Raw genomic sequence first — 18,711 nt, forward strand, 5'->3', positions numbered from 1 at the left:
TCTGTCAGATGTGAGATTTTTTCTTTCAAATGTATAATCTTCTGACTTCTGAATTGTTGCCTTCAAGATAACAGCAATTCACATTTTTATTATATTTCTGAAGACTTGCACTTTACTGAGATGAAATGAGGTCAGCTAGAGTTTGCTTAACAACTGGACTTTTCAAAGTTCAACGGAGCAGTTCACCAGAAGTACCTTTACTAATAGTGGATAAAAGTATTCTTAAGTGGTATTTTCCTCAATAACCTTTTAAATAATTTTTAGCTTGAACAAAGACAGTCAGTGCATACTTAAGGCCTGTAAGAATGAAAGAATTTGGATGTCTGGTATCCAATATGTCACCTAAATATTCAGCATAGGTAAATCTGTGCAAAAGATCTTTCAATATCAGAGAGGAAAAAAAGATTTTTCCAGACAATAAAAATTTTTAATCTAACTTGTCTAAAGTTACATAAAATGCAGGAAAACTTTCAGGTAACAGAAATGAATCTTTAGTCTAAAATACACTGATAAAGCCTACAGGCTTTTCTTACAGATTCTTTATATATTATAGCTTCTTTTCTGAACCTGGGTGTCTTTCACATAAGCTAAATTTAAGTCATGTGATCTACAGCTTTTTGATAGGAGATAATTCACAGCTGAATGCAATCTGTATCTTGAATTTCATCATAAATGATCATCCCATCCTCAGCCTGCTGATGCTGAGTGCTTTGCACACCCCAAAGCTCCATGACAAGTAATGTCCTGTTATGCAAACAGCAATGGTTTCCCAACCCTCAGAGTCTATTTTCAGCCAGGATCACACAGCAGTAAATAGGGAGCATTATCTGGAGGTAACTTGGTGCATTTGATGCATACAGAAGTGTGCACTTCATCCCTTTAGAAGAGATTTCAGTTTTGTTTCCTCAGCAGCAACTAACAAATACCATCAGAAAGAATCTGTCCTTCACCCCGACCAAAGATAAGAAGGTAAAGCCAAGTTCTTTCCCTCCCTGCCCTGGTGCTTCATCAGACCTGGGAAACTACATGGGATCAACTGGGATGTTTTGTTTGGACAGCTCTTGGGAAAAGTGATGCAGTGCAGAAAGAAGGGGAAGAACTGAATATCTTCTTCTCCATTTCAGATCACAGCACACAAGGTGTTCATGCCTCACTCCCTCACACAGCCTCACAATTTCACCTGAAACCATACTGTTATTTCCATTGCATTCTTCCTTTTATTATTTTCCTTTCCAGTGCCTATGCTTCACTTTAAAAATACTCTCTTTTCTCCCCTAAGATTAAGTGTCCCTCCCTCTTTACCTTGGAACTGGCCACTCAATATCCTCCCTGTCTGAGTTAGGAATAAGAAATTCTTCAGCCCCATCAGAGATCACCTCCTTCCGTGTGCCTTGAATTCATACCAAATCAAAATTATATTGCATCCAGGATTAGCTGGATTTATACCTTTACATCAATAATTCCCTGCATGCATTTTCATGTGACCAAAAGGAGAACTTAGTTTTCTAGACCTATCTTGTTTTCAAAGTCAGGTTTCTTTCCTTTAGCAGCTCACAAGACCCCAGATGCATTATAAGGCATTTCTAGGTGTTGCAACAAATTTCCAATGGCAGCATGGAGTATTCAGTTCTGAGCAGACATATGAAAACCTCATTGCTGTTTTCTTCCTGAATAGAAGTGCTGCTTAAATTAAGTGATATTCTTCTAAAGGACTCCAGTAGCATATAATGGTTGTGTTAGAAGTGTAATTCTTATTTCAAGTGGTACATTCTGGGCAACCTGACCACAAATAGGAAAGAAGTGCTTGTGTCCAAATTAACTGGTCAACAGGTCACTTTCAAATAAAATTTCCATCGTTGTTCATCTTGTCACCACCCACACTTTTGGGGTTGAAGCTGCTCAGAATTGCATGAAAAAACCTCTTTGCAGTTTAATTTGCATCTCATGGTGAAAGCAAAATCAAAGCTTTTGTTTTTAAATCACTAAAAAATAAAATGGTATTTTAGGTGAGAAAATAATTTGATTTTAAATGAAAACTGAGGTCTGTGATGTACATTACAGAGGGATGAGTGTTTTTTTGGTTGAGCTGAAGACTGAAGGTAGCTAGTACCTGTAAATACCTGTTACATTAAACGAACTGCTGTCCCACTGAAATCAGGGGAGCTGTTGTTTTTCTGGAAAAAGACTTGATCAAGATGTCTAAACCCAGATAGCAAAGAACAGGCAGGCATGTGGCAGCTTTTTCTGAACTCAGAAATGAATGTACAAGTAACTGTGTTGTTATTTGGATTATGTCAACAGTGTTTACATAGTCACCACAGTCTGGAGAACTAAAATAAATGGTTTCCCTTTTCACAGAAATATATTTTTATCAAATTCTAGGTTTTAATATTAGAAAACATCTTGTAGCAGATCTCACTTTAAGATACATGGATCATATTCTGACACTGATGGAAGTCAAAAGCACTGGATCAGCTCTCAGCAGATGGTGTGGTGGAAAGAACACTGCTGATATTTTCTCCAAGGTGATCCTTGAACTACAGTGCTCAAATCTATCCTGTAATTATGTACTGCAGGGTTACCATATGAATACTGTCAGCAGCTGTGGCCCAAAAAAGAAGTCTGTGTGGTTCCTAGAGTTTTTATAACCTCATCCCTTGGTCTTAAGACAAGAAACCATAAAGTAAATTCCAGAATATTATAGCTTTGTCACTGTCACTTAATGTGGAGATTTTCTTGCTATGTCAAGATATACAAAACTGTATATACCTCAGAAACATCAGTGCCCAATAATGGAAAAATCTATGGAAATTTATCATATTTATGAATATAATTCTCTCTCTATTATATTGGGAAACCTGTTGAATAGAAGACTACTTCTCCTTGCATCTCACCATTTAACTAATGGATGGTGCAAATGTTAAGAAAGGAACTAGAGAGTGAAATACTTTCTTAGAAAGGAATCACTTTTTCCCCCAAAGTTAAGCCTCAACTTAAAGATTTTTTTAAAATATAAGAATTGACCAGTCTTTATTAATTTACTAATGCTATACTATTTTTCTTTAAGGATACTTTTAGATAAAATTCCTGTCTGGAATACATTATGTCTAATTGCAGATTTTCAGGGCTGGTTATAGGCTTTTGTTATCCTGTGATACTTGGAGCACTGGAAACTGCACAGAATAGTGTTTATTATTTACAGAATAAATAATCTTGGGACACTTCCCAATATGAGAATTAAGTAGTTTTCTAATGTGATATTAAATAATCAAAGAAAGGTGAGGCTAAGCAGGGCAGAATTTTCTGGCATGGATTTGAGCATTCAGTTTGTTGTTCAGATCTGGTATAAAACTGTCAGTAATGAACCAGCTTTTTTACCACACAAATAACTGACCTCGAGTGATGTGAATAAGGAAAAAAAGATTTTCCCAAAGTCTTTAAGACATATCACAGGACACAATTTATTTGGCACCTCTTTCAAAAATGATGCTCCAAACCATCTAGTTACCACGGTCCATCAGGATTTTTTAAACCAAGGTATCTAGGAGAATACCCAGATTCTGATGTTTGGTGGGGGTGATCCAATCTCACTGGGCTTTTTCACACAGCACTGCAGCTTCTCTGCCACTTGCATAGAGAGGGGAGTCCAGTAGTTCAGAAAAAATCCAAATTGTCCTGTTTGGGGAGGGAAGGTCATGGCATGGCTTTGTTGTTCTCTCTTGTTTCTTGGAGAAATGATCACTTCATCACAGCGGGGTTTTCTGAGTATCTGCAGATAGAAAATTTTCTGTATGAAGTTATCAAAATTACAAACATTCTATATATACATGAGTTAGAATTTGACTGAATGAAGGTACAAAAATAAAAAGCCAAAATAAAAAGCTATGATATATAGACAATTTCTTTTCCCCAAATGTGCAATCACAGGCACATGATATAAAATATTTCAGCTTAAAGGAAATGAGTTTAGGAACAATTCACAAAACAGTTTGTAAATTCTAGAGTGGATAACAGGAGAAATACAAATTCCCAAATATACTTATTTTTAAAGCTTTTAAAAGATAGTTAAAATTAAAACACAATTAAAACATTTACAAAAATTATAGGTTTACTGCAACAAGCCTTGGATTTCATAATACTAATGAAAAATGTTCTCTGGGACCTTTCATGAATTTTTATCCAATGTGCCCATAGCTCAAGGATGACTGTTCAATTCTGCTTGGCTTATTTAGGACCCTTAACACAACATATTACTTGATTCTTCAAAGCAAGGTCCCTTCCTGACAGAAAAATTGTATTTTGCTGTCACAAACAATTACAAGTCTATGTCTACGAAAATGTCCCCAATTTGAGGGGCATAATTTATTTTAGACAGTAAATCACTGAGACATCTTTACCCCTTGGACAACCAGAATAGAGGGGTCAGATTTATGAGAGCTCCCAGTGAATTCCTGAGACCTGAAGGAAAATGCAAATGTCAATCCTGGATGTGTCCAAGGCCAGGTGGAGCTGGCCTTGAGCAGCCTGGCTGAGGGAAGGTGTCCCTGTCCTGGCAGGGGGGCTGGAACTGGACTCCAAGGTCCCCCTCAGCCCAAACAATTTTGTGATACTCTGTCATAAAATAGATGATGATCCTTCTACCCCGTTTCCTAAGATAACTGGTAAGGAAAAGAAAAAGGGCATTTGAGGAAAACAAGGTATTTTCTTTATTCTGCTGTTGACTTTCCAGTTTCAGTTAAGGTCTTTACCATTCTCTAAGCAAACATCATTAATAAGCAAAAGCCTGTAACTCTGGTGACAACAGTCCTCAGGAAATCACACTAAGATTTCATTTAAAGCTAAATCTGCAATTTTTCTTCATAAGAGAAGTATCTCTTATGCAAGTATAATCATGCCTCTGAATAAGAATGTTCAGTCCTTGTGTTCTTTCTTACGTAGGTTTGCCATCCCCATTAGCATAAATTCCTTATTTTTAACAAATAAGATGCATTTTTTATGAGTTAATCTGTATAGAGCCAGAACACCAGGAAACAGCAACTGCATGTTATTCTTCTAGCAAGGCAAATAATACCACATGGAAAATTCTGCTACCTTGGGCTGAGACTCATAAACAAGGGAGCTTGAAACCAAAAAGTAGCAGGATAGAAAACTATGAGAAGGCAGTACCGGCACTAGAGAAGGAACATTTAAAACTGTCTTTCTTCCCAGGTTCTTTTCATTGTCTTCATAAATTCCTACCTGGAGTTGTCTATTTTGCTGAAGATTTAGTGTTCGCTTCTCGTTGTTGGCTTCCAGGAATGACAGGGGGACTGAACACATTTAACCAGTCCCTGAAAAATACAAATCAAAATATCACCTATAAAACCACAGTTTGTGTTCCCATTTTTTTTTTCTAATACTTTTGATTAAAAAAAAAAAGCCAAAAGAAACTGCAGGTTGTCAAGTGTTCTGAAATAAAATCAAGCTGGATTTTGTTATTATAAAAAGAAACTTTACAGTTAATATAATGATTAAATGTTAAGGCTTTCTCCATTCAGGTCTATTCACCTCTTCTGTTCACATTAAAATCTGTGATTTTAATGACAGAAAAGTCAGGTTTGCTTTTCAGATTTCAGCAGGTGTGGCTCTCAGCACAGGGTGTACAAGTATCACACAGAGTTATCCTCTGAAAGCCTACAGGACCCATCAGAGTGTTTTGCTGAGGAATAAAGGCTTGGAATGAACAACCTGTGGGAGTCAATTTGATTAAAATCCTTACCCCCTCTAAAGAAAGAGGCTCAAAGACAGTCACAAGATGTGTTTGGTTTGGATACCACTGACTTGGCAGTGCTTGGTGCCCTGCAGTAGGGTGACACAGAATGTGGTGTGACATTCCCTGTCTGGATGGGGGTGAGTTAGAGCTGAGCTCAGACAGAAATGGGTGCCACAAACAGTTTTCTCAAGAGGAAACACTGGATTGAGTCTGAATGTTGTTGATACAGGGGAAAAAGTTATTAAGCATATATGTTTTAAATAATTATTTATATCAATTTCCTATTATAAATTCTTGTATGTAATAGAGAAAAATTTGTTATTGAACAGAACATGAATCTAACTACTGGCACAACAATATGGAGGACTCTTATCACATGTGTCCTGTATCATTTTACTTCTGTAAAGAAAAAGATTTTGATGGGATCTTCATCACAGAGGAGAGAGTACTTTCTTCTATTAATGGACAAATGATGTCTCTCCTGGACACTAGTGTCATTATTTCTGGAAATTATTCTCATGCTAGCATATATTCATGCAAAGGTCAATGTTCCTTTCACATACCCCACTTTATGAAACACTGTCTTTGATTGTTGCAGCTCAGAGAAAGGAAAACAGAACAGCTGTTCTTATGGTTATTGTTGTCACATTTTTTTATTGCAAACTGCAGTGCAGTGACAAAGTCACTCAGATTATATTATCTATCAGAGAAAGATAGCCCTGGAAGGACACATCCATGTCACAAAGACATTCTTTGTTCAGGTGAGCATGTCTTGCCATTCTTTTCACATATGGAATTAATCTCTGCACACTGTGCATAGCTGATGGTTCCTTAAATCCCCATCTCTCCTCTCCAGCAGTACAGAGCTGTAACACATTAAAGCTTCCATACCATCATTAACTGAACAACTGCAAGTCAACACTTGAACACAGAATTTGAGGGACCTCAATGAATCACCTCATTTTGGTAGAACCAGATCCAACATTTTTGACCAACCTATTTCACTGCAAGGCAAGAGTAATGGAAGGGGATAAATTCCCATGTGTTTGATTCATGCTGATGAGGGCAGTGCAGCTCTACAGAGTAAATTAAACTTGATTTGGGATTGATTCATCTTATGTCTGACTGTTCCAACAGCTTGCACAAAAGCATCATGCATGTGAACTTGTGCTACAGGCTGGGGAGATTAGCCAGAGCTAGAGAGGTAACTTCAACATCCATGGCTTTGTCTAAAAGGGATAATTTTTTCCAAAGCTTGGCAGATTTCTTTACATTCCAGACTGTAATTGTCTCAACTTGAATGTCCAACACCAAGGAAATAGGTAATACACTTCTATTTTCTGAAAAGCCTTCATGATCTATGTACAAGTTGTTTCTGTCAGAGAAATCTGGCAAGGCTCAGTCATCTGGTACAATTGCTAAAATATGCTGACTGCTTTGGGTTTTTTTTTAGTTTTTCTGCTACTTCTGGACTTGTTATTGATTCTACATCATCTCCTGTTGGCATGTGTGCATAATCTGGGTTGAATCTGGGGACAACCACCTATCTGTTTGCAGTCAAAATGGAAAAAACTAATTTTCCGCCTCAGGAAACAGAACTGTTGGTGTAGAAATCCAGCAAGTAGCATGGCAGATTTAAAGGAAGAGATATTGAATTTTCCATCATGTCAAAATGTAAAAAACATACTTTAAAATTTTCTTATAGCATCATATTATTTTCACATATATGGCCAACGTCACAGCCAATCCCTCTCTTCTGCTGCTCAGCTAAGGCCACTGGGGGTTGGTGCGACCAATGCACGCAGCCATGTCTGTCATTGTCACCTTGTCTTTGTTCCCTGAATGCAGCCAAAGGCTCTGTGTCCACACCAAAGCTTCAGAAGTTTTTAGGAATAACAGTTAAATGCAGCCTGATACTCAGCAGCATGGTAGAAGGTATTTTCCATTGGTGTCCTTTGCGTGTGTGGTTTGATCTGCCAGAAAATCAGCCCCCAAAATCAGGAGTGGGCTGACAGCAAAAGCAGCAGCACGAGCCTGGTTCTCTACAATTGCACTGAAACAAAGCCAGCAAAGGCAAAGGTGATCTCTCAGAGAAACTGCATCAAATTTGGGGAAGGTAAGGAGGTACTGTGAGTGCTAAATCACACCTCTGGTTCCCCAGCTGCCTTTCCTTCCACAATCACTACAGCTTTTGCAAAAGGCAGCGATGTCTGGGAGCCAGAAAAGAGAATATTTCTGCTGGGACAGCTGCTGAAAAGTGGAAGGAGAGAGAAAGACAGTGCTCACTTCTAAAGAAAATATCTTAGTCAGACCAACACAGTTACGAAATGTAAAAGCTTTGGAGTACATATGCAGTTGTATCAGTCTGGCATAAATCAGAAGCATTTAAAGATTCATGTTTTTTCATATAAAACATGTATCAGGGAATTCCTAAAGAAAATAGGACCTGTAAAGCAGACAGGATTTTAGCAAGAAGGAAAGAAAGCTAGTAAGGTAATTACCTCCAATGGAAAAGAAAGAGGCAAATCATGGAGAAAACAATGAGGGAACAAGGTAATAATATGTTGTTAAATTAAATAATATGTTGTTAATATTTAATAATATGTTGTTAAAACCAGTATTTGTGCTATATGAATAGCTTTTATTACTCAGGAAATTGATGAATTTTAGTTTGAAGTCTCATATCTGGAAGATCTGCATGAAATATTAAGTTTGAGAAATCAGAGGTGGGATATTTTTTGAGTAGCTGGGTGATGTTATCTTTGATTGTGTCCTTCATTTATTGGAGTAAAATATTATATGAAGGTGTTCAGTTTTATATTAATATTTATTTTGATGTATCTGAGTCAGTGGATAAATAACTACTTTTCTAGGAGGTGCAAGTGTAAGATCTAATGATTTTGATGGTTCTAGAAGGAGGCAAAGAAGTTTTTATCAATGACAGAAGCAACAGGGACATGTTGGAAAGTTTATTATTTCCTATTAAGACAGTCTTGATTCAGTTTATGTTTTTTCTCTCAATGTCCAAGGAAAACAAATAGTTTTGCTATTCAACCCCCTCCCACCAAGACAAGTAATCAAAACATTACAGTATTAGGGTTTCATTGGTGACTTAGTATTACTTTCAAGGACAAAACATTTTATACAGTATATATTAAAAACTGGTTTACTACTTCTGTAAGTTAGTTAGCAAAGTCTAAATTAACCTCCTAAAAACTTGAAGAGAAATTTAAAAAAAAATGTCCTGAGTGCTGAAACTTTCTTGGTTAAATTACACTGAAGATTAAGTGCTGGCAGTGGATGGATAAACTTCTGAGGAGAGGGTTTACAGCAGGAATTCTGACAGATGCACCAGTCACACCAAACTTCCACAGTAAAACCTGCAGCTGCTTTTAGGAAGCAACTAAAGCATGTGTGTGTGGGGGACAGAGGGTTTCAGTGAATTTTTAAAAAGCATCCTGAAAAATGTGTTAGACCTTGGGAAAAGTCAAGGACTAGCATGGAGGCAACTGGCAATATTCTGAGAAACACAGACTGTGCTCTGTGTTCCTGGTTATTGTGGTTTTATTCTGAGTGAACACAGAATATATGTTTTTTTATTAAAGAAGCTAGTTTATCTCCTTAAAACAGAAAAGCTAATCACACATTCTGACTAATTAAACCCACTCTATTTATGCTATCAATGCCTCCAGCTGTAATCAATACAATCAATGTGCAATAAACCATCCAGAGTTTCCTGATAACAGTGTGGAATGCCAAATATTGTCTTTTGACATTGTGAGCTGCATTGTAGGAAGGCTCAGAATAGGTTCCACACACACTCATCAGTATCATATACCTTTAGAGCTTGCACTAAAATTCTTCATTATTCTGAAAGCTATTCTGCATACCAAAATATAAAGCAAATGTTATATAATCTTTTCTACATTTTTCTTAAAAAATATTACTTAGAAGTTCTTTAAAATACTTTCAGATAATAGTGGTCATACAGTGAAATGTCACATGAGGGCTGAACTGTGATGGAAAGCAAAAGAATCTTTTGGACATATGAACATAATTTTCAGTTTTATGACAGTATGGTAAATTTTGCAGAAAAAAGGCTTCCCTCAGCAAAGTCTGTTGAGAAAATTAATGATGCTTTATTAAGCAGCACTTATCAATGACAATGTATTAAAATTATTACCATCAACAGAAATTCTTAGAATCAGAAGTTTTGCACTGAAATCTTAATGAACACCTTTGATACTTTGATTTTTTCACAGATACTTTTGCAGACTGGGAGACTGAGAAAATGTCAAATCATTTAGTATAAAGATTTTTAATGTTGCACTGTCTTGAGATAGCATACTTTATTGCATTTCTTTTGGATCACATTTAATTTGTATGACTTAAATCAATGGGATCCTTTAATCCACTTTATTAAAAAAATGAAATGCTTCAAAGTTTTAGTAAGGTTTTGTCCAACAATCTATACCAAAATTAAAAGGAATATTTGTTCAGCCTTGTAATATACTGCAAAAGTGCAAGGCTAGGGCTCCATTATGTCAAATCAGGGAATGAAAAACCAGCCTTAGTTTTGTATCATTATGAACACATCAGATTGACAGTCTGTTCAGCACCTGAAGGGTACAATCACTAAAACCACAAAAGATTGTATTTAACTGCATTGCTCAGTGAATTGTTATAACTAGAGAGGAGAATGGACTTGTGCCTGGGTGAAGTAAGAGGAGCACATTTGCTGAACTCTGTTTTTACAGTGGATTATTTGACTAACTGTGGAGGGCCACAAAATGTCAATGTATGAATTAACTGTATTTAACAAAAAAAGGACCAATTCCTGACATCTCATGTAGCTATCACCTTAAATCTCAGTGCTGTATTAGCAGTATTTAATATCATGTGGAGCAAACCCTGCTGCAAATGCTGAAAGTGCAGAAGTGATATCTTACCATGATGCACTGAATGCAGAGTGCCAGCTCCCATCTAAAGTATGCTCCAGTTCTGCTAAGATAGAGACTTAATTTCCTCCTGTTTTTAGTTATATCTATTTAAGAAAACTTAGTAGAGATTATCTCAGTTCTTAGATAATAAAAAGTCACCTGGTTGTGTAAGACCCCTCATCTATTCTCTGATCTCACATTTTTTGGAGCATGAGTTGCTGGTTAGGCTCCTCTAGATTAAAAGATGTGAATTTTCAATTCTTCCCATGTCTCATCAGCTTCAGGCTCATGTGTAACTCTATTGACTTCAGGCAAATTACCTACACACACCTGTTTTGTTTCTGCTTTGTCACATGTAAGTGCTGAATGCATGATGGGAGTTTGGATTTATTTTTTACCAGGAATACCTCCATAGAAATAGATTCTTCAATAATAGCTTCAGTAGTTAAGCAGTGACTTTTGTAGGCTATTAATGATGAGATTTGTTTGATGTATGTACAAAATGCAACTATTATTTGAAAATATGTTAAAACTAATTTCAGGTCCTGCCACTACATATGACTGTAATAATTATTTAAGTTGTCCATTATTGTATCTAAAATGCTTTAAACAATTCAAGTTCTTGAAAATTAGTAAGTTTTTCCATAAAAATACCATAAACGAATACAAATTCAGTATTAATTTGTATATCAATAACTGTTCAGTACTACTCAGTTTCAGGTGGAGAAACCAGATTTTTTTTTTTAATGAAAAACTGAGAGAGTTCACAGAAGCAGAAGTTATACTACCAAAAGAATACAGAGTGTACTTATACATAAAAGTCAAAGATTTTTGAATGCATGTTTTAACAAAAATTTTGAAAAATAACATAAATATATATCTTTCTATGAATTTGCAGGAATTGAAAGTTCTATTTTCAGAAGTATTTAAGGGCAATCTGGCAATATATTGATGATTAAAAAAAAAAAAAAAGTTAGCCATGAGCTAAAATTGTGTTATTTTCCTGGAGTGCTACAGTAGTTTCAAGATATCATTAAATCAGCACAAAGCAACACTTATCATTTCCTGCACATTTTTCACAGTGAGCTGCATTCTGACTATGAGTAATCTGTTAATCTGTTCTCTGCCTCACAATCCGTCAAAGTGACAGATTCATTCCATCCCTAATACATAATATCTTCATTTACTGTATGCCTTACTGGAACTTTCTTTTTTTCCTAGCACTAAGATTGAGAAAATCACAAGCATATTTAGAAAATGCCTTTTTCCTTCCTCCAGAGCACCTCAGCAAGTCCTTTTTGCCAAACACTGCACTTCTAATGGAGGCAGGGACCTCCTTAAAAGCTAAATAATTTAATTGTCCATGAGATCATAAAAAGTACAAGTGCAACTGTGCAGGGAACACTTGAATCTGCTCTTAAGGTCTTAAATCTCTAAATGAACTATCTTAGGGGTGCTAGATTGGATTAAAGGACAACAAAGGAGATGTGAATTCTACTTACTGAACAAGATATTTAGATAAAGTTAGGTGCTACTACAGGTATCCACACTATAATCATGCTGGCATTGGCTGAAAATCTCACCTGTTAAGAATTTCCAGTTTTCTTTCATTATCAAAGTTGAAATGGTAACTTTATGGAGGTTATTAAAACCATACACAGTCATCTACATCTAAAAATACAAATGTCCTGAATTTGGAGGTTTAACAGCTTAGTAATTAATATATTTTGCTATTTGGTCTATGTTTCGTAGTTAAATTCATGAAATTGCAATCATAGCTTCTGTTAAATGGAAGGAACATTTAATTTTACTTAAAGACTGAACCTTTAGATCTTCACTATATTAGCTTGCTGGCTAGATCATAGTCTTGATCTTCACTAGCAATATTAATGGCACTAGTGGAGAAAACCAGTACTTTAACACCTGATATAAGTAAATTACTAGCTCTTTCTTCCTTGCTACTTGTGAATCATTTATCAGAGGTCCAGCTGTATAAATTGGAAGTAATGAATTTGCAAATGTGTGTCAAAATTCCTTTGTGTTAATCTAACCTAAGCAAGTAAATTCTAGTAACTACATCAGATACTCATTGATCAGTGAATGAAATGGATTTGCACATTTAATGAAGTGTCTGTTAGGTAGGATGTGCTTTTTTTTTTGCATACTTTTAACAATTAAATAAAATTTTTAAAAGAAGTTGTATTTTACTCTTCTACCAGTTCAAGAAGCACCTGAGTCTAGTGACTAAGAAATCTTGTTGCAATCAAAGTAATTATTTTTTCCATATCCAGCCACCAACAGCATCTGACTGTTCTGTGCAGTCCCCAAGGCTCTCAGAGTTTGCAGAAGATGGGCAAAGACCTTTGGTGCTGACTTGTGGTTGGACCAAAGCAACCTGCTATCCATAAACACTGGAGATGCCCTGGGAAAATCCACAGGGATAAAGGGCCACAGCAAGAGCTCAGCTGAGTGTGGAGAGACTGTAACAGCCTGGGAACAGGGGTCTTGTCCTTTCCATCTGACATGTCTGACAGGTAAAATCTTTCACTGCCTATTCTCCATCTTTACTCATAAGCTCAGCCTTTGTTTGAATGGCCCAAGAATACCCAGAAAAAGGTGCAACCCCTAAAATTATTCTTGATAAGTTATGAAGATAAAAACTAAAATGAAAAAAAAGAAGAAGAAGAAGAAAAAATAGAGTAACTTACATTGACATGGATGTAACAGCATGTTTGAAAGTATTTGCCATGTTTTATATTTAAATCCTTAGCGCATATGCTGTCACGTTTCCATGTTCTTAGATTCCAAAACAAGGGAAAGCCATTTTTGGATTATTTTAACAAGCTTTAACATGTTAGCTACTTGGTTCTCCATAACCTTTCTGCAGCTAAGCTTTTTAGCATCATGATTAAAAAATGTAACCTGTTCAATTAGATGGTTCCTGTGCCATTTGCTTCTTTTGTCATGTTCTTTTTTATGCACATTATTGCCTGACAAATGCAGCAGAACTTTGCTAATTCAGATTAACGACTGGGAGATCTACTGCAAATTACTCTATTTTGTGGGTAAGTAACTGAACAAGTAAAATAAAAAACCAAAGTACATTTTGTGATACATTGTTCTTGTTCACTTATTTTGACAACTGTTGTGTAATTTTATACTACTTCATAATATAATATTGTCTGTTGTGCAGAAGTGATGGTGTTGTATGATCTTATAATGAATCATAAGAATAAATATGCTCCTTTGTTTGAAAAACTCAGTCTTTAAATGTGCTTCTTAACTAAGTTATTCTGCTATTCAAACCTTTGCATGGAAATACAAAGGCCTCTTGTGCCTGAATTTCACACCCTGCATGAGGGAGAGGTTCTGGTGTAGTGCAAATAAATGTTATAGCTGCAATCCCTCTTTTACTGCACCATTTCATGGGTGAGTTTAATTTTACAGAATCTCTCAGCGGTATAATAACACGTGCAGCAGCTATTGGAATGTTTAGTTTTCATCTGGGGTGGATGAGTGTACTTGAATGGTAGTCTCAAAGCTGAAGATGGTTTCAATATTTGAAAGTTTACAGTGATGTGTTTTTTATGCCGGAATCACTGATATTATGCAAATTATGCAAATGTCAGGTACCATGATAATGGCAATAATATGGTAACCATATATAAAAAAGACTTCTCTAGAAGAAAATTTCAAAGCAAGAAAAAGAAATAATTTATTCTCTAAAACCAGTAGAGTGTTCAGAATGCACAGAAAGAGGTGTTCATTATATTTACTTATAATTTATATTTATACCTAACATACCTAAATTTTACCAGTCATCAAGTTTGAATATAATTAAAAGATACTTTTAGTTAAAGGTACATGTTTATGCATCTCATGATTCATTATCTGAAATGCTGTGCAAGCATATAATTAAAAAATTAAGAAAATTGTATTGTTGGATAAAGTAGCTACTGAGGATTTGGGTTCTTTTTTTGTCTTTCCTTAAGGTAAAACCAACAACTTTTTTTTTAGAAGTTATTGTCCTCCTCAAACACTCCATATCAGTGAAACATTTCGTGGTGACAAATCTCAAATCTATAACATTTACCATAAAATGGATGAAAATGTTATTTACTTTTCTGTGGGTCGATTGCATTGTTTAGTTTTTTGGGTTTTTTTGATTGTAGAGGGAAGAATAATGATGACATCCCAATCAGTCTGACTTAACAAATGTAGATTGCAATGACAAGACAACCTGCTTTAGTCAGCTCGTACCAAGCCCACATGAAGGGAGGTCAATGGCTCTTAATCATTTGTCAGAGGCTCCAGAGGCTTCTATCTAATTTTAGATAGAAGAAACTGAAAAAGAAACATCTGGATAAAACCTAATTGAAAATTTAGCCATGCATATTTGGCACAAAATTATTTAAGTATACTTCTTGTGAAAGAATATTCAATTATATGTTGAAATATTTGTGCCCTACTTTAGTGCAGTTTCTGTGGAACAACTGTTTGAACAAGAGGAACTAATTTTATTTGTATTTTGGGAAGAGTTGAATAGGATGCCAAGACAGGAACTAGTCAGGCAATGTTTATAAAGATAGGGTTTTTCTAATAAGTTGAAACCTTTCTCTGAGGCAGAAAACCAATATTTTATCAGAAATAAATTTTCTGGAGAGCATCTGTAGAAGTTTATAAAAGTCTTTTAATAAATTAGGTTCAAGTGATCTTTTTCAAAGAGGAGCTCAATATGACTGAAATTCTAGAACACTTCCTGTCTTCCAGGATTTCCTTCAGCGAAACTTCCAAACCTATGACACACAAGTAGTTTGGAGGATGACACACAAATAGTTTGGAGGAGAAAATCTTACTAAGTAGATGCTGGTTATAGGGCAAGATGTAGTCCTTGCACTGGAGAAGAGGCAACACAGACAGTTAGAGCTCCCTGTGTGCAGACAGGAAAGCGATTCCCGAGTTCTGCCAGCAGCACATCAGTTTGGGAATTGCAGGGCCATCACACCCACATCTCCTCATTTTCCTGGCCCTGCAGCGTCAGCCATCTCGTTTCATTAACTGGTTCTCTGCCTTGCAGAGCAGCCCCAGCTGGGCTGATTTCTGTGGCAGGAAGGAGCAATATTCTTGGCAGAGTTATGACCTTTACCCAGCGGAACCAATGGACAATGAGTCGAGCTGAGTCCCTTTATTGACTGAATTTCCATTACCTTCACAGCCTTTCTTTCCTGGCTTGTCCTTTTATCTTATTATGGACAGAACCTACATTTTACTGGACAATAGCTCCTACATTGGTTTCTTTTCATTTCCCAGAAGATAACACTGCTACACTTTTAAAATTATTCTCAAGACCTGTTCTTTACCCCTCTTTACAAAAAAATATTTGTTCATTCAGCAAATGCACCGTGTAACTGTCTTTATACCATAGCATTTGCACCCACACACCTAAAGGGCTGTATTTCAAATATTCCATGTGTTCCCTACAAAGCTATAGTAGGCTTAGAAAGTTTTAGACATTTTCTAGTTGCTTATACAGGATTTGTTAAAATTGCCTTTAGAAACAGTTTAGGAACTAAGTTATGGAATTACCATTAATTTTATTTCCTCCTTATTTAGGTACACATCCTCTGTGAAAAACATTACAGTTTTCCATTACCATGAAAGGTAACGATGTGAATAATGGTATTCAAGTCACATTCTCTCCAGTTTTTATATCATGATGCAAACTGACCTCATAATTTTGTCATTTTCTGTATTTACAGCCCAATAATGCTTTTCTGGCAGTTCACAAGGGTTACTGAATTTATGAGGCACTTGCAAGTCAGGTATTTTATGAATACCACCTGCATTTCTCGAAAATGATTTCTAGGGAAATTTAAGTCTACTGTGTGTACTGGATTAAAATAGCATAAAAACTAAGTAATAAATTATATTATTTTGTTTTAAATTTTATTATATGGAAAGACAAGTTTTCATTGTTGATCATATTAACTTGATATGATGAAACACTTTCTTTTTACAGATGATGGTGTTTATTTGTTTTTCCAGTATATAAAATGTACCAAGTACCAAATTGCTTTAGCACATGCATAAAAATAATGTAATAAAACTTGACTTAACCAACATATGGGGAAAAAGAAGACAAACAATGTAGCTTGCACTAAAATATAGGCACTTATAATATCATCAGAACTATAAAATCAATTTTGGAATAAAGAGTCCAAAGTTCTGTCTCAAGGCACTTCCTGTTGTACTCTGTGGACTGTAGTCAGTTATCTCTGTCCACTTCATCCATTAACCCATCCAACTTATAAGGTGATGGTTCCTTGGACAACCATCACCCAAGGCAGAGAGGTCTTTAGACAAACATAAGTACCTTGATTTACATGTGAAAGGGAACAGGAATCCAGGATTATTCATGAACTCCAGTAAAATATTGGAAATATATGGCTGTGTCTTGTAATAACTGATGCAACTGGGTGAACTTGCACAGAAAGTTTCAGGTGGTTTACTTTATAAAATCTAATCAGAAGATCTTGAATCCAGTGAGACAAGTGGCTGAAAACATCTGTGTGAGGAGAAACACATTATCCTGCACAACTGACTGACAGTGAGCTCTCAGAAAACATTTCAGACTGTTGGTAAAATATAAAGAAATTGTAACTGAAATGTCCTCTCTTCCTATCCCTGTCCCCCAACACACATACATCATCCAGTTAAAACCTGGACAAGCAAAATCCACATTAATGACACCAAGTGAAAGTGAAATAGGACTGCTTTTAAAAATTAGTACACCTCTTGTTCAAGCAGTTAAAAAATTGACAAAGTGATGTTAGAGCTTCACAGGTACAAAGTAGGTCTGAAACTGGACAATTAATCTTGATTGTCTCAACAGTCTCAATGTGATTAATTTTCCTTAGCCACCTTTTCCCCTTGTCATCTCACCTTACATTGAATTCACAGGGATTTTGTTCCTGATTCCAAACAAAACAGATCAAGCTAAAAGTCTGACACACAAAATATGCTGTAGACAGGATCCCTTTGCTCTCTCACAGAGTGTTGTAACCCCCTCTCCTAACTGGGCTATCTATTGAAAAAAAACCCCTTACTTAATAAGCAGCATTAAAATCTTTTGGAACCAATTGATTCCCTGACACCTACAGTCACATACAGAATTCCACCTCTAAGCCTTCAAAGCAGAGAGGGAGAAAGAAATAGATGAGAGTGTATGTATGTGAGATGAGGACGATTTGCTGAATCACACATCAAAGCAGATGCAGGAGCAAGGCCTGTGTCAGATACTTTAAATACATTTGGTACATCCAAAACATGCAGAATTCAGTTCTGTGTTCCCAGACAGCTCAGACATACTGTAGACAATGACTAAAACGAGCAATAAAGCCCTCTGAGAGGAGGTTGCAATTGAAAAGAGATTGAAGATTAAATCAAAGAGTGTCACATTTAATATTCAGAACACTCTAACTGAATCCTTACTGCCTGGGCTATAAATGGAATCTTACCGTGGGCTGGAATGAGAAAGTGGGCTCATTTCTTTCTGATAGTCATGCTGCTGACTGACGGGCTGTGCAAAACAAAAATAATGGGTTGTTTAGAAGTATGTCAGAGATCTGGTATGAGCATATACATATGAGCTCATTTACATTCTGATATTAGAATTTTTACAGTCTTTTTTCTTATCTGTGAAATTAAAAATGGATATTCTGGTCCTAACTGTACAAAAGTACAACTTTAAAGATGATTTTTGTCTGGGTGGAAATAAATATGAATTAAAGAGGTGATCACACAGTTATTTCTCTGCTGCCTGTGAGAGTGTTGGGACAGTCAGGAGACAAGAGATGGAGGGTGGTAAAGTCTGGTATGACAGAAGAGTCTGGATTGAACACTTGTAGAAAGCATGAAGAAGAAAATCTTGTTAGGATCTGTGCAGAATGAACCATTTTCAAGAGTAGAAAACACCAAGGAAGAGGTAAGAGGGCTGGCAGACCAGTTTATAAGCAATAA

The 18,711-nt window shown here is 36.0% G+C and overlaps 1 protein-coding gene across 8 annotated transcripts in view; it reads right to left on the bottom strand.

The window, feature by feature from the left end:
- Window positions 1–3,436: 3,436 nt before the first annotated feature.
- The window catches only part of CFAP20DC (CFAP20 domain containing), a 62,942-nt gene continuing 47,667 nt past the window's right edge, over window positions 3,437–18,711 (bottom strand). For 6 of the 8 annotated variants that reach the window (XM_064432889.1, XM_064432890.1, XM_064432884.1 and 3 more), the window contains 3 exons: window positions 18,210–18,271; window positions 5,239–5,330; window positions 3,437–3,769 (listed from right to left, as the gene is read on the bottom strand). In XM_064432889.1, the coding sequence (XP_064288959.1) occupies window positions 5,249–5,330; window positions 18,210–18,271 (144 nt within the window). In that variant the 3' untranslated portion in view covers window positions 3,437–3,769; window positions 5,239–5,248. Of the gene's footprint in view, window positions 3,770–5,238; window positions 5,331–17,065; window positions 17,258–18,209; window positions 18,272–18,711 lie in introns of all 8 variants that reach the window. The other 2 variants (XR_010368641.1, XM_064432888.1) reach the window with 2 other exon arrangements.

Source organism: Passer domesticus, chromosome 9, assembly GCF_036417665.1.
Source record: "Passer domesticus isolate bPasDom1 chromosome 9, bPasDom1.hap1, whole genome shotgun sequence".
Classification (NCBI taxonomy): Eukaryota; Metazoa; Chordata; class Aves; order Passeriformes; family Passeridae; genus Passer; species Passer domesticus.